General features: G+C 40.9%; 1 protein-coding gene across 1 annotated transcript in view; it reads left to right on the top strand.

Annotated features, from left to right (window-relative positions):
- Positions 1 to 23977, top strand: part of UST (uronyl 2-sulfotransferase) — a 166323-nt gene that overhangs the window by 118700 nt on the left and 23646 nt on the right. The window contains exons 6-7 of the mRNA XM_055810885.1: positions 12973 to 13070; positions 15296 to 15453. Of these exons, the coding sequence (XP_055666860.1) occupies positions 12973 to 13070; positions 15296 to 15453 (256 nt within the window). The remainder of the gene's footprint in view (positions 1 to 12972; positions 13071 to 15295; positions 15454 to 23977) is intronic.

Genomic DNA, 23977 nt, shown 5'->3' with positions numbered 1-23977 from the left:
AGATGAGAGCAGCTTTAATAATTAAAAGAAATACTGCTTTCCTGAAGCCTGCAATAATTTCTTTAGATTTATTGTGGCATATCTTCCCTTCTCCATGTATATACTCTTCTGTTTTGAAGATTTATATTGAAGAAAGTAAGCATTTTCTTCTCTATTTCTTGTTATGTGAAGTTCTGTAAAAATACATGCAAATGGAATGAATGATCTCTCTAGTTTGTTTTGCCTCTGTCTTGATGAGATGTATGAGAGCAATAATATTTAATGCTAATTGCCAGTGAAATTAATTTCCTTTTGGCTCGTGGATTCCTTCTCTGTTGACGTCTTTAACATTCAGAACTCTGGTAGTAAGCCTCTCTTAAACTTTTGTATTATAAAAACTGAAAACAGTGTAATGCCAGCTTCAAGATGTCATGGCACTTATAGAAGTTAAACACGTTTCCATTAGTATATGTGTTTTTGAGGTTTGGGCTAAAAGCTGCTGAGCATCATTTCTGTGCATGCAGTCAAGCTTTAAAATTTGACCTGGGGAAGAAAATGTGAGAAAAATGAGAACTATAGAAACCCCTTGTTATTAAAATAGGCTTTCCTTGCATTGCAGCAATGAAGCAATATTCTGAACATTTATATCTCATGATATCCCATCTGTGCAAATGACATTGTGTTGTATGTGACGGTGTGAACTTTCTATATTAAGCCCTTCTTGAGATACATGAGTACCATCCAGCCCAACTGGGCAGACAGTACAAGCTGGGGACAGACTGAAGAGTTGCTTCCCCTCCAGTGTCCTGCCAGCTTCTGATGTTCTTCAGCTGACCAGTTTCCTGAGCCAGATGTTGCTTCCATATCTGTATTTAATAGCCCTTGATAGACCTTTCTACAATGAATATATCTGGTTTTATTTTCTTTTTTTAATTATTCTTTTGGTGTATTTTTTTTTTTTAAACCCAGTTGCACCTTTGTCATCTGGAGTATCCTGTTGCAAGAACCCATGCATTTACCAGCACTGAATTTCTTTCAGCATTTTATTGCCTAATCAGCATTGCAGGGCCCTTCTGTAACTCCTTGAGGTCAGATTTCATATCTACTCTCATTAATATTCCCTGAAAAATTTGCTACTTCACTGTTGACGGTTCTTTATTGTGCACCAGAGATGTCTCAGCAGAAATGCTGTGCGACCCTACTCAGTGTCTCATTTCACTAAGAAAACTAGCCATTTTATTCCTGTCCTTAGCTTCCTATCCTTTATCAGCCTCTCTGTTCTTTCTTTTTTTACCCTGAGAATGTAGGAACAAGGGACTGCATTATCACATCTTTAGTGACTAAATCAAAGAGCCATTGGAAGTTGGAGAAGCAAAATTTTCTCTGCTGAGGCTGATTCTTCCCCTTGCTAGTTGTGTTCTTCGTTATAGTGCCATCTAATACTAGCAGGTTCTGGCAATCTTCTGTTCGTTTTATCGATTTTTTCCTAAAGAATCTTTGTCGCTTCAGTTCGAGACTGGTTTGTTCCTGACTTATGCTCTGTACGTCCCAGATCTGTTACGGTATTTTTCATTACATGATTTTTCATTCTGAGCAATCTGCAATGCATATCACTGCTCAGTTGTGAGTAGATCTTGAGCTCAGTCCAGGACACACTCTTAGTATTGTGCTTGGCTGGACAGCGAGGCTTTTAACATTAATGGAGTGATGTATTAGAGAGGTGATGACCTACAGTGTTATACAATGATTTCTTCTGTATCTTCTCCAATTTGGTTTTTAAAAAATGTGTAGCACAAATTTTTCTGAGATCCAGCATTTCAAATCAAACAGAAGATGCTGGGTTAAAGGAGCCAGACACATGAAATTATTCTTTAATTCAGTCCATGGCACGCTCTTGTTCAGATGAGAACTTATGTAAGGCACCAGCAGGGTCTTCTCTGCTTTACTTGGAGCTGAAAAAGCCCAAGTTAAAAAGTGTTCTGTTTTAGGACTTCTATGAAATTGAAGAGAGTCCAGAAGATGGTCTTAAAAAGGAAATACTGTAGGGAAATTTAGATCTTCAGATGAATAAAAATGTGCTGTGAAGCAGATGTCCTGCAGTTATTCCTTGTGTTCATCAAGATTAAGACAAAAAGGAGTTTCCTTAAATTACATTAAGGTATTTTCATATCAGATGCTAGTGAAGGTTTTCTGACGGTAGGAGCAGTAAAGCACTGATATGAATTAGAGCAGGTATGAACATTTGTATGAACAGATTGGACAAATGGTAACCCTAGATTAGATAAACTTGGTCTCCTTTAGCAAAGGACGAACGATGCCTTGAGTCTTCTACAGCAGACTTACTTGCTGGGACAGGAGCAGCCAGGACTATTATGCTACATTGTCAGGTGTGGTGGGACCATCCTATCATAAGAAACCTCTCCCACCAGCTGCATCTCTGTCCACTTCCAGCCCACTGACTTCAGCCTTGTAGTCAGCTCCAGGCTGAGCCTGTCATTTGTCAGAGAATAACTTCATCTGTGCTCCAGAACTACCTTTTGTGAGCATAAAACTGCTGGATATATCTGTTGACTCACTGCTTTTCTCACAGGCATCTCTTGGCTAGGTGCCAGCAGCGCTGCATTAGGGAAGGCTGAAGAGTCCTTGAGGTGGGGGGTACTTCCTGCTCAGCACTTGCAGAATTGAATGTATGCTGCCCCTAATTGACTTTATTAAGGGTCTTCACCCGAGCAGACTAATTTTCCAGGTTCTTTTGTGAAGAGGTGTTAGCAAACAGAATTGACAGATGTACTGTCTCCCTGCTGTTGGTTGCCGCTGGGATTCATGATGGCAGTATAATGGTCTGTATTTTTGGTCTTCCCTGGATCTGTGCCCTCTGTAACATGGTGATTATTTAATGCTTATGCACTTCTTCCAGCTGGCAGGCACTTCCCCTTTTTTGGCATAATTTCTTTCTATTTTTTTCATATATTTCCTATACCATACCAAGATGGTTCAAGGTGAAAAACACAAAAACAATGAAATAGAAAGATGTGAGAAAGTGCCTACTTACAACTACGAAGTGATTCCATTCTAATTGTTAAAATTCATCTTTGACAAATTACCAATATGATTTCTGATGACAGAGAAGACAGAAATATATCTGCCTATGTATTTTCTCAATGTGGTACATCACTACAAGTTAGAAAAATTGTGATCTGCAAATTTCACGTTTGTTACATCTAAATAGTAGCATTGTGGGCATAGTTCATCACCTCTGCTAGGTTAATGCCAGAAAAAGTTTGTATATGAATGAATAATTTATGCCTCCACTAAATCAAAATGTAGACAGTTAGCAGAAGACATTGTTTGGTTAGCTGCTGCTTCACTTGCTAAAGTGCCAGGAAGAAGAGCTAAATACATTGTTGGAAGAAAAGCCAGGCAAATTAGCCTAGCCAAAAGAGTCTGTCAAAAAGAAAAAAAGTGGGAATTAAACTTGGCAGCCTATTTGCTTATGTGGTCTGAGGGAAAAAATGAAAAACACGTATTTTGCCAGAAAAAGGTGGAAAGTAAATTCAAAGAAACCCCAGAATTATTCTCTAGAAAAATGTATTTGGTTTGCATGGCAAGGTTTTTGGTAGCAGGGGGCTACAGGGTGGCTGCTGTGAGAAGCTGCTAGAAGCTTCCCCCAGGCCTGATGGAGCCCATGCCAGCCGGCTCCACAGCGGACCCACTGCTGGCCAAGGCTGAGCCCATCAGTGATAGTGGCAGTGCCTCTGGGGTAATGGATTTAAGGAGGGGGGGAATGGGGGGAAGGGAAGTTGGGGGAACCCTGTACAGTGGCATCTGGAGAGAGACATGGGAATATGTGAGAGCAACAGCCCTGCAGACACCAAAGTCATTGAAGAACGAGGGGGAAGCGGTGCTCCAGGTGCCAGAGCAGAGACTCTCCTGCAGCCCGCAGTGAAGCCCAGGCTGCGGCAGGCTGTCCCCTCAGCCCCGGGAGCCCACGGTGGAGCAGATCCCCCCCGCAGCCCCTGGGGACCCCACGCCGGAGCAGGGGGATGCCCGCAGGAGGCTGTGACCCCGTGGGCAGCCCGCGCTGGAGCCGGCTCCTGGCAGGGCCTGTGGCCCCGCGGAGGGGTGAGCCCAGGCCGGGGCAGGGCTGCTGGCCGGGCTGTGACCCCGCGGGGACCCGCGCTGGGGCCGTTCCTGAAGGATGGCACCCTGTGGGAGGGACCCACGCTGGACATGGAGAACTGTAGACTGTGGGAAGCGCTCGTGTTGGAGAAATTCATGGAGGACTGTCTCCCATGGGAAGGACCCCACACTGGAGCAGAGCAGAGTGTGAGGACCCTCACCCTGAGGGGGCAGGAGTAGCAGACAGTGTGTGATGAACTGACACCACCCCCATTCCCCATCCCCCTGTGCTGCCAGGAAGAGGTGGTCAAGAATTTGGGAGTAAAGTTAAGCCTGGAAAGAAGGGAGAGGTAGGGTGAAGGTGTTTTTAACATTTGCTTTTATTTCTCATTATCCTACTCTGATTGGTAATAAATTACATTAATTTTTTCCCCAGTTCAAGTCCGTTTTGCCCATGATGGTAATTGGTGAATGATCTCTCTCTCTCTCTCTCTCTCCTTATCTGAACCCACAAGCTTTTCGTCCAGCAGAGGAAGGGGGGTGATAGGGCAGCTTTGGTGAGACCAATGTAAAGACAGCACAAACTGAATCTGAGCAAGCCGTAGGCTGCTCCAGGCTAGCTGTAAAAATTCGAGTTTCCTCATTAGAGCACAGTTAAAAGAACACTTAACTGAACAAATCTTCATATCCTAACATCTGAAAATACTTCTGTCTTTTTCTCCAGACTTCTGTAATAGAATTTTCTCCTGAATAATTGTACTCTCACAGTACAGACTTTTTTAATTAAAGAAAAAATATCTCATACTATGAAACAAAATGCAGTTTCATTAACTTGCAGTAAATGTCCGGCCTGCCAATGTGGTTACTCAGGAAAGTATCAAGCTTTGAGGAGAGAAACAGAAGATGTATATATTCATTATTAGGCTATCTATGCTGATATTTAGGGTTGATCTCAAGTCATCAATAGTTGCCAAGGATTCTGTAAGCTTCCCATCTCCTCTCTCAAATGCAGCATTAATGTGCTACCCTGGAGCATGTGAAATAGAAATATTTAGTGTAAGTCTATAAGCTATCCTTGTACCCATAGGTGAAGTTTAGCAGAAGACTCGGGAGTTACCATGTTGCAGCTGCTCAGTGGTGCAGTGTTGTGTGCTTTGCATACCACAAAGAAATTGGACAGCAAGGAAGTAACCATACATGTTGTCTAAATTAAAGCCAATTTTTATCTGTGAGAACAACAGTTGTATTACACCTAGGTAACAGCAGACTTATCTGCTCAAACCTTTAAGTTTGGATGCTGGTTTGGGTACAGAGGTAAGTTCAGTTTCAATCTAAACATGTTAATTGGTGAAAACTCATTCCCTGGAGATGAAACTGGAAAAAAAAAATATTTCCAGGGTTTCCGAGGTTTTATCACAAGTACCAGAAATACTTTAAAATTTTATTTCTTGAAGTCAACTAAGTGCTTGCAGGCAGCCCCCACCACCCTTTCTCAGGATGGCTGCTGGACTTCCCTGTGCCTGGAGGGAAGGAGAGCTGTCCAACCTGTCTTCTCCATCCATCAGGCCTCTGAGCTGGAGACTCGGAAGAGGAGAGTGTAGCATTCCTGCTCATGAGAGAAAGTGCCATGCTAGAGAATGAACAAAAAAGCTTATTTTCCTTTCATTTTATTTAGATTAAACATTGGGGAACTGGAGGATTTTTCAGGTTTCTAAAGTGTGGGTTTTTTGAAAGAAAGATTTTTTTGAAGCAGACACTTTTATGTTCCTCACCTTTAATTTATAGGGTGTTTTTTTTCTTACATGTTGACTGGCTTCAAGCTAACATGTGGGTGTGACTTGCTACCCAGACCAGTAGTGACAGAGAGGGAGCTTGCTCTCCAGGGGGACATAGCAGGGTCCAGTCCTCCTCGTTACCCTCATAGTTTCCCAGGGACTCTGGAGGATTTCTGCAAGATGTCAGGGTGGCCTTTGTAGCCCCTGGCTACTGACCATATGCTGCCACCACCGCTCCATCCCCAGGACTTCTGTTCATCTGCAGGAAAGCCAGTCATCCACAAGAGACACTTTATTGTAGCTTGTAGGTAAACACCCCCACATCTCAAAGTGAGTGACAATGATTTGCTGACAGAAGTGGTCATTGTAGGAAGCATCTGAAAAATCAGAAAAGAGGAGAAGGGAAGAGAGTCTGTTTCCAGATAATAAGTGAAAAATTATTTGGAGAGGAAAAAACCCAACACATTTATAAAGACCACATTGCTCTGTTTTACAGGACAGCTTCTGTTTTGAGCTAACCTTTAAATAAGATGGCTGGAGGACAGCAGCTTGAATCAAATGAGCTTGCTCTATGGGGTGCTTTTGCTTGTCCAATGTGGTGCTGCTAGGAGTCCCTGAAACTTTCTAAAGAATATTCTGGTATCTTCTGATCTGCGTATGCTGTTACATTGTCTCCTCTAGCAGTGCAGTGGGGCCTACAGAAGTGTGGGTGATGAGAGGGCTCTTCTCTTCATCCTCCAGTTGCTTTTTCATGCTGCTTTTTATCAAATACATGATTTAGCTGAAGGCAAAGAGCAGTTCATTGAAGAAATGGTAATGAAGGTTTTCTGGGAATTAAAGAGATCAAGGACTTTTTTTTTATTACTTTTGAAGCATATTTCAGTATGTGGGGAGAATGAACTTGAATATCTGCAAAGGTGTGAAATGTCTGTGCGGCCTTTCAAGAGCTGTACAAAAATGTTCAGAAGTGTATTTCTTCAAAAACAGACACACCATGCAAGAAAGACTTGAAAGGAGTATTATCTGTGACTGAAAGCTAGTTTTAAAATGCAGACCTTAGCTCAGCTTTCAGACATACTGTTTGTTGAAGGTAAAGTGACACACCGCTTGACATTTAAGCCGGAAAGCAATGGTTAAAGCCAACTAGAAGAGGTTGTCTTTGGGGAGCACGGGCCCAAGCTGTTTTGTGTCCCAGGCACTTCACTGTTCCGTGCTCCAGTTTCCAAAATCCTGTCACAGGCTTCCATCTGCTGCAGCATCTGTCTTCACAGGGCAAACCTACATCTGTTGCATGGACCCACCAGAGGATTAGCCTTACAGGATGTCTCTCATAGCTGTAGTCTTCTCTTTCACAGCAATTGAGATCCTCATCAGGACAAAACGCGAGGCCCACCTCTGCTGTCTCATCAGTAACTATGCGAGACCTGCCAGGGAGCTAAAAAGAGAGGAGAAATCCTTGGCATCCATGAATTTCATGGTGCCACAGAAGACGATGCTGGGAACTTGGGTGGCTCTTGCAGCAGTGGCAGTATTTGGACATAGGAGGACAGTCAGTGCTGGGGTGACACGACTATGCACTCTAGTGACTGTTTCCCAGTCATTGCAATGATCACATTGGCAAAATGACTGAAAGAAATGAACGTGGCAACCGAAGTAATTAAGTATGGCCTGCATTGCTCCAAGGGGGACGTGCCCTGCACAGCTGGTGTGTGGTGGTGCCATGGTGGCATCCCAGCCTTTCCCACGTTATTCACTCTTACAGTAGATGACCAGAAGGCAACAGAAGCAACAAAGAGGGTTTCTGCTGCTTTTTTAGCTGCTAGAGCCTGCCCAGGAGTGAAGGGGCAATCACAACTGGTGCAGGAGGGCATGTGGGGACAGGAACCCACATTTGGGTTAGCTGGATCATTCTGCCATCTCGTGGAGCTTCTCCCCATAGTGCCCACTGCTCACTCTGCAGCCTGCCACTGGTGTCCTAATAGAATTGTCCAGCTTGCCCTCATCTCCAGAGGACCATCATTCCACCCAGCAGCCCTCCCTGGAGGGACTTGGTACCACAGTGACACAGACTGGGAAACCTTTGGCTTCGGCTGTGTTGGCAGTGCTGGTCTGGGAGGCGATGCCCAGCACCTCTCCACCCCACAGCAGTCTGCTGCCAGTGCTGTTAGCATAGATGCACAAAGCAGGTGCCAGATGCCTCCAGAATTTGAAAGCAGCAGGTCATCTTGCAGCTGTGTGGCTCAAGTTATTTGATTGAGATAGAATAGAAACAGTAAATATCACCTGATGAAGTAAAAACCTCTCTATTTAGGGTTAAAAATATGTTGCATTGTAGTTTATTTTCCATAAAAATATGTAAATAATTTGTGCTCCCTAAATAAGATTTAGTAAGTCATGTTATATTTATATTTGAAAACCTTCATGCCAACTATACTTTGACTTTTTAGTGTCTTTCTACAGCCTTACATAGTAGGAAGTTGTTCTTTGCCTTCTTTCATTTCATATTTACATTCATGAGCCCTTTTCTGAACCATCGTGTTTACATCATCTTCCCCATCGCTCTGTGGCCTCCCAGAGCTCCCAAGCTGGGGTCAGAGAAAGTGGTGGATTTTTTTTTTTTTTTGATATTTTTTTTTTTTTTTTAGCATGGCTGTATTTAGTTCATATGATGCAACATTGTTCTTAGGATGTAACGGTCAGTTTGACCTCTTTACAAACACCAAGCAAGTATGTGAGAAAACATTTTACAAGTCACAAGGGAATTCTTGGGGGCTCTCAGCAGAGTAGAATAATTTTCCTTGGCTGGCAACAGTGAGGACTAGACTGCACCGCTGACTTTAGCAGCATATGAAGAACAGCCTTGTAATGGGAGAGGTCACTATAGACTGGGCTCACTTACTGGTTTTCCATATAATTTTATTTCATTTCCTTTTATAGAGACTTGAAAGGTATTTATTTAGTTCGTTGCTTCCTCTGTAACCTTCAGGACACACCTGAACTTCACATCTGCAACCATCAGACCTAAGTAAGGAGTTATGCACCGTGGCTGGGCTGTAGGCAAGGTCTCACAGAAGTTGCAGTATCCCAAAAGGACAGGGCATGGAAAGGCAATGTGCATGTTGTATTTTTCATTTTGATTGTGAGAGACCAGTTTTTATGGCTTCCGATAGATCAGTGGATGATTAATGGGAAAACATTGGCAAGGTGTGTGTATTTGAGTTACAGTTCCTCATTTTAAATTATTAGGGATACTAAGAACTGATGTACATCTGTGGAAGACTCTGGTGTTTCTGTAATTTTTGGTTAAGATCCTGAGGATCAAGAAGTAGGGAATGCCTTGAAGCCCATGAATTACTTCCTTTTTGAAAAAACTTAAGTGTACCTTGTGCTGGACCAAAGAAAGTTCTTATTTCCCCCAGTACTCTTAGGATTTTGTATTAGGAGGGGGAAAAAAATCAAAATCTAATCTAAGGTCACATTTTTTTGTATATGGTACAGTATTTGCCATGAGTTAAAGACATTAATTTAAGTGTTCATAATTCTACAAAAAATTTGAAGTTTTGTCTTTTTGTGATAGCATTAAAACTCCCAAAGGAATTTCAGAATTTAGAATTAGGAAATCAGGAATTAGAAATACTTCTAATCATGTGCTGACTTCCTCTTATGATATATATGAACTCGCTATGACAAATAGAACAGTTCTTTTGTTATTAACTTAAAAAAAATATAGTAAAAACACACCTTTGATGTATTTCTGATAGATCAATAGCCTGGCTCCTTGACAGATTAATAGATCAGGGCACATTATGATTTTTATTCGAAAGGCAATTTTACAGAAGAAGGAAGTGGACATTACCAATTTACCATTTCAGCTGAAATTGTAACAGTAGAAAAACAAAGTACTATTAAAGAGAGATGGTTTCTGTTGTTACTTGCAGCCCCAGGCTGATTCCTGGGCATCCCTCTACCTTATTGGAGACAGCAGCCCAGCGGGATGTGAGCAGCGTGGATTGTAACCAGGAGCTGAGGAATAAAACAAAATTCCTCTTTCTTTATTGTGGAGGGGTATGATCAAAGTAGCTGTGTGTGTTTCTTTCTGTATCTTTCCTGGCTGTGTGAGAATCGTTTTTTGACAAGGGTCCTCAGTGATTTAAATGAGCAAGGCTGTCATCTGTCACCTGACAATTTTTTGTCTCGCATAAAAACCTTTCTGCCCTGATAGATCTATGTCCTGCTGGGAAAACATGCTCTTACTAGGAAATGTGGCATTAATGTTGCTTAGGATAACAGAGTAACGCTGCCTAGAATAATGTCATTGTACCTTAGCTTTCTGTGCTCAGAAAAAAAAATCCAACAGAAATTCCTGTAAGTCCTGCTAGCAAATGAAGAGCAGCTTCCTGTAGGGGCGTTTAGGTTTTTTGATGACTAGCACACCTCAGGCCAACCTTTCTCATGGTTAAAAACTGTGATTTCACATTTCATGGAGCTGCATAATTGCCATCAAGTAAAAATCTCTGAGGGGATGGATGGTGGCTGGTGATTTATTTCACAGATTATGAATACAGTAAGATTGGAAAGGTGAGCAGGTACTGCAAATGCACCAGGACCCTTCAGCAGCTGTAATACGGGTCACAGCAGTGGTGGTAAACAGAGACTGGAAAGGGGCAACGCTTTTACCCTGAAGAAAACCTGGTGCTTCTGATGTCAGGAATGTGAAACGTGTGCCACTGCATGGTGAAAAATTGTAGGTTTGTATGAAAACGTATGTGGTCTTTATCTTAAACCCTGAGTCCATCAAAGAGGAGGGGGGAAGATGTTTCTCTCTCATCCTTTTCCACTCCTTCCACAAATCAAATTCAAAGGGAATTGCCACTCGGTAGTTTAGATAAATGCACTCCTGCTGGATTCAGTGACCCTGCAGCAGTTTACCCTAAAAAAGGAGTACTAAAAAATCTCTTTTTGACTAAATATAAGCTGTTTACATGTTAAATCTGCAGGATTTTCCACGTGAATTTATGTTACTTTTATTGTATGGATGTTTCTCTGGCCATATTAATCAGATACTGTTCTCACAGTGACAGGAAGGTTCCTGTTACACTTTTGTGTTGGATGTCAATACTTTTCTCAAAGTATTTTCTGACTCACTGTATTCATTATTCTTGCAAAGAAACAGTATGTTGCTTTGTTGTGAGTTAATGCCGTTCACCTTTGTATGGGAGTAAGAAAAGAGGAATGGTTCTCGGCTGGGTGTTTAACTAATGATTTTCAAATCTTATGTAGGTGTTTCTACCTTTCAGTTAATCCATCAATCAAGTGCAAGCTAGCTTGGGCGTAATTTAAAGTATTGTCAGGACAATATTTCAGATTTTTTAAAATCCAAGCAATGTATTATTTCACTGCAGGTCTCCGCAGGTTCTTATGGAAACTGAAAATATGTATCCCTGAAGACATCTCTGGTGGCGTCTATAGTAAAAGCACAATAAACCTTTAAAGAACCACAATTTTTAATTCATGTTAAAAAAAAAACTGTTGGGATGATAGGAGGGACACATTGCCTGTGCCGCCTTACTGTGCCATCAGTAGATTTCTTAGAGCATTGAGAATGCGGGGCTGGTTAGCTTCAGCTAAGAGCTTTGAGTGTCAAAATTCAGGTCTTGACCATAAACCTTCTGGTATGTATTTAAGGCAAGCCCTTCTCAGAATGCTTGAATACACTGGAGGGAGCATTGGAGACGGGTTGTTCATATCCCAGCTGGCAATTCTTATGTTGTTTTCTTTGATGGTTCCTCACCATGTGATTTACTTCTCAGCCCAGGATCTTCTAATGTGCTTATAGAATCTCATTTACACGGTGTAAAAGAGGAGGAAACAGGAACATACTTTAAGGCTTACAAACCCAAATGTGACACTAATGAAGAGAGGCACGAGGGCTGAAGCTCTGGGAAGAGCTTATCTGTGCTGAGGTCTCAGGAGTGGATGCTGAGCTGAAGGCCTGTACCCGCCGCCGCCCGGGAGAGCAGGGGATGCTCACCATGTCTCCCGTGCTGCCCAGCACTCCGTTTGGTGGGGGACATGTTGCCCACTGAATTGTTCTCTGTCACGTTTTATTTGCTTGGTGAAGTATAGATTTGATTAGTCATTGGTTTGATATATTGCGTTATAAAAATACGCATCTTTAAATAAGAATGGTTTTGCAAAGATGAGATCATTTCCTCTTTGCTTATGTTGTCTTGCACTTTTTTTTTTCCCTCTGCACGTCTCTTTGGAGTCAGTGGGTCTGCTTGCGGAGTAAGGGTCTGTTAGACTAGATAAGGATAGTGGAATTCAGTCCCACTTGCAGGTACATTTATTATTGCACTAGAGTAAAGCTAGAAATGGAATACGGTTCCTCAGGGTTCAGTAGCTATGCCTAGTCTTTGTAAAATTATAAATAGCTCCTAATTAGATGAACGATAAATCAGGAAAATGATAAATACTTTCTAATAAGTCCTTTTCTCAGTGGGGGTTTACACAATAGGCTTAATTCTGAACATCTTAGGAATGTACAAAATCGTAATCAAAAGTGATGTATGTTTTTAAATCAAGAGTAAGCTGTGCGAATTACAGCTTACATTTGTTCATTGCAGTCATTGAATGAAGCAGAATAAAAAATAATAATTCTTGTTTCAATTTAATTTGTTCTGGCTACTTCAGGTTTCCCCCAGGGTGTATTTAGAAGAGGGAAGAGTCTGAAAATAATCTCCTGAATATTTTAAATATAATTCATTATGAAAGTTTATCCATGTGACACACTACATTCAGTAGTCTTGATGTAATAATTGTGTTGTTTGCAGCAAGAAAAAAAAAGTTTTTTGCATTCTAAGACAACATCACTTTTTTTTCTCCCCCCACCCCCCAAAACTTTCTGAGGATATTTAGAAGTAAATAAATTGATCAGCAAATGACTTTCAAGGTGTTTGATATAGCCTCAGCAAAATTATTTGACTCTGAGGTGGCTGTATAAAGTATGAGATAAAGAAAATATTTCTTAATATAGAGTCAAGAAAGTGCAGCATTCAGCCTCTTTATTTTGTATTGGTTTTTCTTTCCTCTCTTATAGGACATTAATGTATGTATCCTTGAAAACTACCCTGAATGTTCCAATCCCAGGTTATTTTACATCATACCTTATTTCTGTGGACAGCATCCAAGATGCAGGTAAATATATACAAGGTATCCCAATTTGTTCAGCAATAGCTGTTGCCAACATTTTGTTAGAAAATGGTAATAAAGAGGCAACGATTACTTGAAGTGCAAGAGAAAAGCACTGTACGGTACAACACAAGTACATAGTAGCGCTGTATGTGGTAACTATGTGCCTGTATTTTGCAGCAAGGAGGGTAATGCAAATATAGTGCTATTGTTTTTTCTTGATCTAATACTTGGATATTTCATCAAATTTGGATGTATTTATGTGGATTTTTTTTCTGTGTTGCCAGGGTGAGAATGGCAATGACCGTATGTGCTCGCTACTCATTTTACCTGCACTGTAATTTTGTAATACATGTTTTAGCTCTGCTCAGATCCTCATATCAGGTCTATATATGAGGTATTGCAGGTTTATATGTCCATATAAGAAATAGTAATCAAGTTTAAAACTGTGTGAAGTGCAGCCTTCTGTTGCTGTAATTGAGCTAGCTCATTTTTAGTATGTCTATTTACACCATTCTCATATTGCTGTATTACTGATACTGCATAGTAAATTTTTCTGCAATAATATGCGAATAATTTAAAATACCTTCTTGTTTTCAAATACTTCTGTGTTGTTGGTCACAGCATGTTCTTTATTAGGTTTGTTCAACTTTAAGGCATTCTATTTATTTGTTCTTACCACTTCTCCATAGTGGAACAACTGCACATGTTTTCAAAAATTTCTTTCAAAAGCCATACTTTTTTGTAGCAGTAATAACAAGTGAAAATGTGTTCCTTGTTACATCTCAGTTTCGAAGTATCTTTGTTGTAAAATCCTGCTTTAATTGTTTGGCATAAGTGAAGCTATGATTAAGAAACAAAACAGATTCATGGCCTCATTTTCATTACACGTTTTTTTTCTTAATATATTTTGGCCTGATTTGCAAATGCTTACGGTTGCACATTTAACTTGTGTGCATGAGTAATCCCATTAGCCGCAGTCGCATACCTGAATAATTTCACAGCATATCTATGAGGTTCCCAAGCAGTATATTGCAGTACTGTTTTGTAGCTTGTTAAAGATCTGTCTCCTACCATGCCCTTGCACTTCCTTCAGCTACTTCTTAGTCTCACAAGGAGCTGCAAGAAGAAGGCTCATAGGAGTTGTTAGGACACTCTGCTCTTCCAGAAAAGCGTACAGAAAGTGGTAGGGAATGAAAAACCTGCTCCAAGTCTGCTCTAGTAGGAGTGTAAAGCAATGAGCTTTTCCACATGTCGTCAAAAGAACTTCTGACAAATGTTGCATAGCTTGCAATAGCTTAATGGGGTCAGAGAAGAGGTGTGATCTCCAGCCACGCTTAGGTATCATATGTGATGCAGATGTTCATCATACCAGCTGGACCCTGTGAAAGAGTTGATTTCCTTTAGTTTGGGATACTGGGTTTATACCCCTAATCAATATGAATGCTGACTGATGCTCCCAGGACATAACTGATATGAGTTAGTCTAAGGAATTTAGGATTCATATGCTTGTCTAACCAAATTGTGCTTCCAGGAAGCTGTGAGAGAAGCATAAAGATGTACTGGTGTCCTGCCAGCTTCTCCCACTGGGGGAAAGGAGAGAATAACCTTTCTTCAAATTTCTTCAAAACCAGTATCAGTCAGAGCAAACAAATGTGAATCCTGTATCAGAGCCGCAGGGCCATCAGGGGTGATGGCAGGGAAAGGGAAGCTCACAGAGACTTCGGCAGAAGTTAGAATGAAGGACAAGATGGGAAACAGGCTGGTAGCCTCCTGTGGGGTATTCACTGGGTAACAGCAGACAGTGGTTGCTTGCAGTAGTTCTGATGTGGTTCAGGGACACCTCCACCCCTTAGAACCCTTCATCACCCAGGGCAGTTGTTCCTCTCATGAGACAAGTTGTGTTTCCCGGTTGAAATACAGGAGTTCACAAGTTTGAGCTTATAAATAGCTTGGCAAAAGACAACTTCAGAACAGACGGCTTCCACACAGTGATTAACCTGCTTTTAATGCAGTCATGTTGTTACATGCCAAACCAATCTAGGTGTTGTGCAGAAAAGCTCAGTAAGCCACTCAGGTTTGGTGGGGGCGGTTTCTGTCCTGTTGGAAGTATAGCACTGAATATTTGTTGATTCACTTGTCTGCTTGTATTGAATGTATGAAGTAAATGCATATTCAAACTTCTCTTTTTTTCCCTCTTCTCCCTCTCTCCTTCCATTAATTTCATACAGGGAGCCTGGTGAATGGGCCCTTGAAAGAGCAAAGCTGAACGTTAATGAAAATTTTCTGCTTGTGGGCATTCTGGAGGAGTTGGAGGATGTGCTGCTTTTATTAGAAAGATTCTTACCTCATTATTTCAAGGATGTGCTTAGCATCTACAAAAATCCAGGTAACTTTTTCCATTAAAAAGCTACTCTTACAGGAACTTTGGCAAAATCTGCACAGCTGCTGAAAGGTAGGTGTTTATGTCTTGTTTATTCAATGAAGATATTTATCTCCCTTTTAGGGAGCAGATTTGATTGATGGGGAAGGGTACATATTCTGTTTTTATTCTTAATGTTACCGCGTGGTTTTCATGCCTGGGCAAGCACTTCGTGTTCCGGTGATCTTGCCGCATGCCAGAAAGCTTCTTGTTTACCACTGGAGTGGCTTTTTCTTTTAGTGCTGTCGTAACTCAGCTCTCAAACAATACTGTCAAAATACTCTTCAAATGGTGTCAGCAATAAGTAAACCTTCAAGAAGTGGTTTGGGGAGCTGGACACTTTGGAGGTTCTCTAGTTCCAGGATATATATTTTCTCTCAACCTTGACTAAGATTTGAAATTAAATGAACCTTCCATTAAACTGAGTTTAGGTAAAGTACAAATAAGAACATGTATTTACAGCACTTTTAAGTACAAAGCATACTAAGGAAAAAGACTTAAGAGACTGCAGTAGAGAAATGAAAACAGAGAGCACTTAATCTACCCCTTAATTTGCACCCTACCATCAGTCTGAAAGGGTTCTCTCTTCTCTGCATCAGTCTATCCCTCCCAAACCCATTTATTGCTAACTTCTTTAGAAGGCAGCCTTGTGTCCTATGCCTAAACCAAGAAATACGATGCTTCTGTGGGGCTGTGCATGTCATTCTGGCAGAACTGATTTCCTGCTTACATTTGGCTGGGCCATCAACATCGTATGAACCAGGGAGGGATACAGCTTTCCTTCTTGCTTCGTGACCCACATTCATGTCAATGTGACTTGCCTACAGCCGGTGAAGTGTGTGTTTTCTACAAAGTGTGTATTAAAAACCCTTGGATCAAAGATTGCATTTTGTTTGTAGTGCAGCTGATGGCTGGCTTTTGACTGAGAGCATCTATCACACTAATCAGTCACTTCGGAGAAATTATGGGTTTCTGTCCGTAACTAGGAGTTATGGGTGACTGCACCAAACCCTGCTTCCAGGATTCATCTTTGAAAATTTTATATTTAGGAATTATGTTTTACATTCCAGGGAAACTGTGGCATTCCTCCTCTGACATGACTTCACTGGGTCGTTATCTGCTATATCCAGCCATAGAGCTAATTTGCTCAATAACAGATGTAAGGAAAGCATGGTATGGTATTGACATGAGAGCAGTGCCCAGTTTAGAATCAGTTATTTCTCTTTTCTTTGTAAAGTAAAAAATGAGAGAACTTATGGTTGTGTTAGGTGGAAGTCTTCCTAAGAGTTTGCATAATTTAGTCTCCAAGATTTTCTCATGGAGATGTTAGATGAGAGGGAGGCAGCGTGTCAATAGAAGGATGCTGTCTTGGCAATGAGCAGACTTTTCTTTGGGAATTTATAGGACTTCCTCAGCTGTTCTGTGTACCATAGATTTTCACTTCTCTAACACTGGGGGAAGCTAACAAACAGCACGCAGCATCTCAATTTTCATCAAGGTTCCCTACAAATGGCCAGTTGTAAAATAAGCGATCTCCCAGAAGTGCCGCATAATCTTTCTCTTCTCTGTGTATATTCTAGTACCTGGGAGATTTGATCCCCTGTTTCAGGACAGTGGTTTCATCTTGGATTTCATATATAAAACTGGTCTTGTGTCATGTCTTTCCTTCAGTATTTCCCGTGTGGGTTAAACTTCTGTTTTATTTTTCCCATTCAGTTATTGACAAGGAAGGGCAGAAAGGAAACAGTTTCCTTATGTTAACTCTCTTCTCCGCTTCTTCATACGTTTGGAGATTTTTCCAATCATAATTATTTTCAGGTTATTTCTGAGTTGGTGCTAATGCTTACAAAAACTTGACGGAATCAGCCAAAAAGAAGATAAAATCCAAGTACTGTGTAAGAAATCTTACATTGTTCTACTCAAGGCACCTTAGACCTGATCTGCAACACCCTCTGCTGTTGCATCATGAAGTACTGGGAAGAGGAGAGATTATTGTGCCCAGCTGCGTGGTGATCCCACAAAGCAGCAGATACTTGGGGACAAAACCGACCTTTTGTTGCAACTAATACTTGCAGATTAAATCTATACAATTTACAGTTTTGTCTGCTGACCCGCTGCTCCACTCGAGATACTCTTACAGCAGTCTTTCCTCTTTTTGTGTAAAGTAGATAAAGCTTTGCCAGAACTTATCTTTTGTCAGTTGAAGATACTGAGATGGGAAAAACACAGTGAAGGACTGTGTGCAGAAAGGTGATTTGCTTCCAGGTCAGTGAACTTCTGCACCAGGGTCCACTGCAATAAGCAATTCTGGATTAGCCACAGTTCACAAACTGTATTTATAGAGCTGCTTTGAAGCAGAAAGTTAACTGAAGGCAATTTCCATCCACTGATGCTTTAGTGGATTACGTAGATGAGAAAGCAGAGTAGGAAACTGGTGATTGCTGTCCCACCAACCTCATAATCTAAACCAAATTAAAAGCACCTACATCTTGCTATAGGGAACAAACTGCTGGATGTTATTAAACCCATAAAATCACGTGCACATTTAAGATATGTCTGCAGGACTTTGGGAATAAACCCCTTCTTCTTCACAAAGTTGGGACCCTCCTCCTCCCTCATTACAGGTTCTTTGGGTGGTCACCAGATCACTACAGCTCCCATCCAATCAAACTTGTTATTATTGGGAGCTTTCTGTATAGGTCGATACTAACAGAAGTCAGAATATCTGGAAACTTTTTCTCATCTCTTTTTCTTTTAACCATGCAAGCCATATTCAAGCTTCTTTGTTTTTTCTATATCTGTAGTGAAATTTCTCACCTGACACAGCATGTAACAACATTTATTAAGGAAGACTTGCTCAGCGTCCTCCTAGCTGGAAAACAAAAGACTGTAGCCTTTTTACCTTCAAAAATACTTTGCTGCTACTGTTCTGAAGCAAAAAGACAGTAAAACTGTGGCTGTTTTGATCAGATAAATAGTGGGTGTTTACATCAGAGAACAGAGAAATGTGAATACAGGTGTCTGTATATGTAAGGACACAGATAACTGCTTAATGCAATAGGACTTGAGTGCTTTTGTTGGTGATGCTACTGATTTGTTTTACATAAGCTGGCAGAAAGAAACTGTGAAGAAAAGGTAAAATATAAAAAAATTAAGAGAGTGAAATGCAGTTGACTTGTTCAGACATTATCACTAACAGCTGGGTTTTGAGATTTTTTAATATATTTTCCTTGCCAGCTGCTGTGTATTTGTTCCGTACTGGCTCTTTTTTTTTCTTTTTGGTAGTGTCACATTTTGAAATGCACCCAGTTTTCTCAAATTTTGTGAGTTTAAAAATGCTGATAGTTCTGTATGACAGGAAAGTTTAGTGTCAAAGGAGACTAGGAGGATAATTTTCTTCATTGCATTAACAAAAATGTTGCCTTCAGCTATTCCATATGCCAAATATTTTGACTTGTGCATTTTATAACAGTGAACAACAAAATGTGAAAGCTCTTTGTTGTTGTAAAGTTTTCATTGGAACCAATCTGGTTTTATCTCATAGAATACTTTAGAGCTACAGGCTTCCTGCTTTTCTCCTTTTCCACTCTCCCTTGAAAATAAGTATTTTCTCTAATGTTAATACCAAGTCAAGAATTGCAAAAGGACTCTTTTTCGATGTCTGTCTTGTCCAAAGTGACAAACTGTTCCTGCCCTGACAGCTATAACTGCCTTTGACAAGGGATCAAAAGGAGTGGGGGTGGAGGGTGGCAGACAGATTATGGAATAGATAGATGGATTGATAGATGGGTAGAATATTTAAAAAAATAAAATAAAGTATTACTAGAATTCTTTGCTAACACATTAAAATTTGCTTGAAGTTTTGTCTCATTAGGTTTTTCCACAGCATTAAAGCAAATTGCAGAGCCCCAAGTTACCAACATTTTTAAGTATTCCTTAACTCTTTGAAAGGCCTGAAATAGTTATAGCATAACTTTACATGTAAAATCTCTCCTCCTTCTCAGGAGTACAACTGAAGGAAAAATAATTGGTCAGTCCTGTTCATTTTTCCTGGCTATAGCTCACTTCCGTAGCCTGGCTGGTAGCCAGAACACGGGGAATACTTACACAATTTCTTTTGAAATGGGCACGTGTGGGTTTTTTATCTTTGGTGGGTTTAAGAGGCAGAAAACGCACACTGTAAACAGCAAAACATAGAATTTTCTTCTGCCTTGTCAGCTTCTGTGGCATGGGGTAAAAGTTAACAGCATCTGGTGTAAAAGAATAAGTAATAAATTGTTTTTTATCACCTCAGAAATAGCCCATATCCTCTTGCCTTTCTGCAGGAGTTCATAAATTTTCTTGGCACCAGAAACCCTATAAAAACACTTCTTCCCAATACCAGGAAAAAAAAATATCTTTGTTTCCTGAAAGTTACATTTTGCGTCGATCTTACTCTAAAGCAAGAAGACTGACTTTAAGCTTTTCAAACAGTGAATTTTACTGAGTGCAATGAAACTACTCATGCTGTCAGCTGGAAGAAAATGTATTGTTCAGATAAACTGTAAAATGTGCTTTTTCTGAAAATGCAACAAAAATGTGATTCTCCTTAGGAATCATGTTTACAGGGAATATTTTATACTGTAGTAGTAATATTATCCCGGGTAATATAAACCTGCTGATTTTTTAAATCCATTCTATTCATGAATGCTAGCGACACAGTCTTGACATTTTCTATTTATAAGCTTTCCCTTCTCTTTAAACCCAGTAAGGAGGGAGGTGCTGCCGTTTGTCCTTACTGCAAGGCTGAGGTCCTGTGAGGCAGATGATGAAGCCTTTTTTGGTAGAGTTAGGAAAATGGTGGGATCAGCCGCAGAAGTCTGTGCACCATGCTGCAGACCACTCCTGTGCCGGGGCAGCGCTGACAGTGGGGCATGCCTACACATCGTTCCTGTGCTAGAAGTGGAGAAAAGCACTTTCCCCCTCCATGTCAAAATAAAACTCTTTGCAAGTGGATAAGGCTAAGAGGGGCTTTCCTTTCTTTCTTTTCTTTTCTCTTCCAGGCCATCACTTTGTTAGCAGTGCTCCCTATAGTCTGATACCTTTAGTAACAAGTTCTTGTGGCAGCTTTTCTGCCAACCCTGTTCTTGGGCTGCTCTGGCAAGATGTGGATGCTGTGCATTTGGAAATGTTCAAGAACTGAGGGTCATTGCTGGAAACGTTGCTGTGGTATGAAGAAAGCAAAGGGAGGGCTGGAAGATCCCACTGCCCTTTTTTTCCATCTGAGAAACTGGAATAGAGGATATCTTTGCAGGCACAACCTCCAAGAGCAAAAACTCTGGGTAGGAAATTTTGAAAGAAGTCTGATAGAAGGAGGCAGTGCATTTTGTGCAGTGTCCTTAAATCATGATCATCTTATATTCTGCCTTTGTTCAGCACAAAATGAAAGGAATGAAAAAAACAGGGTGAGTGATCTGCAGCTTCTAATACTCTGCCTGCTTCTCGTGAGCTGTACTTCCTGGAGAGAGTTGGGACTGGTATGTGGAAAGGGAATATATTGGCTCATCTCTTGTGCACAAATGAACAACCCTTCTCTGTCCTACAAGCATCTGTATTCTTGATGCGCAAATAAAAGCTGCTTGGATTAGACTCTGTTCAAATGCTGAGATTTTTGTTTTGCATCACTTCTTTGCATCTGCTACTTGCTTAAAACAGAAATTGGGAAAACTTTGACCATGTTCAAATGCTCAAAAACTTTGGAGACTCCAAATATGCAGTCTTTTCTTTTGCCTCACGCTGTAAAACAGCTATGTGCTTTCCCTAAATAATACTCTCAAGAGGAATCACTGTGTGAAAGTTTTCTACAGAAGAGGAAAATACTAAATTTTGTGTGGAGTTAAAACGTGAGGTTGGACTTAAATGTGTGACTTAAAAATTTTTGTCCAGAAGGTGGTGTAATCTCCCTGTTTGTTCAGGACCTTCAGGGGACTTGAACATCATGCCGGTGGTAATAGCACATGTGAATTTACATTCTGCCTGGGTGGCGTTCTCTTTTTTTTATCACCCAACATCCTGTTCTGAAACTAGAAAATAAAAATAGGAAATGTGAACAAACCATTCCTTTCTTCTCCCTCTGAAGTCTGAACTTTCAAAACTACATAGAACACTCTAAAACAATGTGTATGTTAAAGCAGGCGGTTCAAGCTCTATAAAGAGTGCTTAATTGCATTTTTCTTTCTTGTAAAACAAATTCCCAGTTCTCTGTGTGCAAGAGAGGCAGGGAAGGAGGAAAAGTCACAGTGCATATCCCCAAGGATGTTTGTTCCCAGTTAGGTTGATAGCATCTAGGACATTCTGCACAACTAACCTGCTCTTTGGTTTCTTTTGTAAACCTGAATGTAGTATCAAAAGTTGTAGATAAATTATTTAGCTCGTTAGCCATGAAAATACAAGGTTTGGAGAGCAGGGTCCAAAACAGACTGCCTGATCTGGGATGCCTTGAAGTTAGTGGATGCACCAGTCAGTGATAAGCACAAACAGTGGAAATATCCTTTCTTTTCCCAATTCCATAAAAGGAAAATATGATGTTTTCTATCTTTCAGAGGTTTCAAATCCCATTGTGAATAAAGTAAACAGTTTTAAGAATAGGAGCTCTTGCAAGGATTTGAGCACTTCTGGCTTTCTAATGACTGTGTTTTTCAAAAGATCCATTTTGGAAGATTTGTTTCAGAAGCTAAACTTCTCTGTGGCAAGTTCTGCAGCAAAGATTGGCAGCTTATAACAGCTGTGGTTCTTGTCCTGCTTAGGAGGGTGAAGCCACTCCAGGCTATGTGTGTGTTGCATGAGAGGCGTAACTGTGGCACCGAAAGACTCATCCAAGATAGTATCAGTGTCATTGCTAAAATACGAGCAACAGTAAAGGTGCGGCAAGAGTTTGGCATGGCTTTCCAGGCCCACATGGAGCTTGTGTGCATCCAGGCTCAACTCCACCATATTTACTGTTCCCTGCTAGTGTATACTTGTTAGCTTGGAGTTAGTTCATATGTGCATGGTAATGCAGCAGAGCATTTGCCTATAAATACATCGTGGCCCAAAATGAATGGTACATTTTGAGACAAAAAGTGAGTTAGCTGACAGCCGGACATGACAGTGACGCTCACTGCAGATACATCTGCTCCCTGAGCTTACAGTGCAGGGAAGTACAATTTACAGGGCCATCTGCCAAACATACTACTGTGGCTCTGCTTTCTCCTAGAGTCGAGAGGAGTGGCTGACTATGTAAGTACGGCAGCACCAACTTAAATCAGGTGAGAAACGGACATATTTCATATCGACAGGTTGGGATGGTGGGCATGGTTCATGAACTGGAGGAATGAGGAGGGCTGGTATTGATCCACAGTACCCCTGCCAAGGGCTTCTGGCATTGGAGGAGGTTGGCCTCCTTCCAGGTCTCACCACTGAATACAGCATAGAATGATATGGTTTCTCTGCTTGCCAGTTGCCATGCAAATTTTTGAGTCCTTATTTTAGGCTTAGATTTTCACAGGAGTTGAATTTGTAAAGGCTCTGCTCAGAATGAGCTGTAGTGGAAGGTGAAGGCCATGTTCCCTTAAATCATCCTTTGAAAAACCTAGATGAAATGTTTCTCTTCTACTGAAGCTTCTGGACACATGAGCTCGTAGACTGGCTCTGACAGCCGACAATGTAGTGTAGAGATAGGCCAGTAAGACAGACTTACTGAATCTTCCCTTTCTTTGTGCTATAATACATGTTGTATGTATAGAGCTTGTGCTCTGCAGTCTGCTACCTTTTTCCTATTCCTCTTCACCACCTTTTTCTCATTGCTCTTTCCCGTCAGCTGGCAGGGTCTTTACCTGAAGCCAAGCACACTTTTTTACATGCTCTTGTCTGAGCTGCTCCGTCATAAGCAGTTTCCCCTCTCTGAACTTCCGACATAATGCATTTATACCTGTAGGGTTATGAAGGCTGAGACCACCTACGGCATCATCTTCATCTTGTAGTTCAATTCCAAAAGACTTCAGCCTCCAGATTTTACATTTCATCCCACATCTTCATGATGCTTGCATTGTTTCAATTTCCTTTTATTAGATCTATTGATGGGCAGTCTGGTTTTGGACTAAACCACACAGATGTAATTTCATACTTCGTTGCTGTAAAAACAAAACTTATTTGTGGTCTAAATCCCAAGAGGCCAGTCAGCCAAACCCTTGCATCCCACATATCTAGAGTTCATCTGGATCTTTCTTTGTGTCAGGGTATCATTTTGAAGGGTTGGTGCTGGTATCTTTCAAGCAAATGTTATGTTTATCTAATGAGCATATCAGTCATTAAAGGTGTTATGGTTTATAACAGTGCTGCTGCTGTTCATCTGGGGTTGATTCCCTGATGCATCTTTTTAATGTTTCCTGTTCCTAGTATGACAAAATAAAAAACGCATGGACAAGCAGCTTTGCTAAAGGTCTAGCACAGAGGGAAAGCTGCATTCAGATAC

The sequence above is a fragment of the Falco peregrinus genome, chromosome 7 (assembly GCF_023634155.1).
Source record: "Falco peregrinus isolate bFalPer1 chromosome 7, bFalPer1.pri, whole genome shotgun sequence".
In the NCBI taxonomy this organism is placed as follows: domain Eukaryota; kingdom Metazoa; phylum Chordata; class Aves; order Falconiformes; family Falconidae; genus Falco; species Falco peregrinus.
This window is presented reverse-complemented; position numbering and strand designations above follow the sequence as displayed.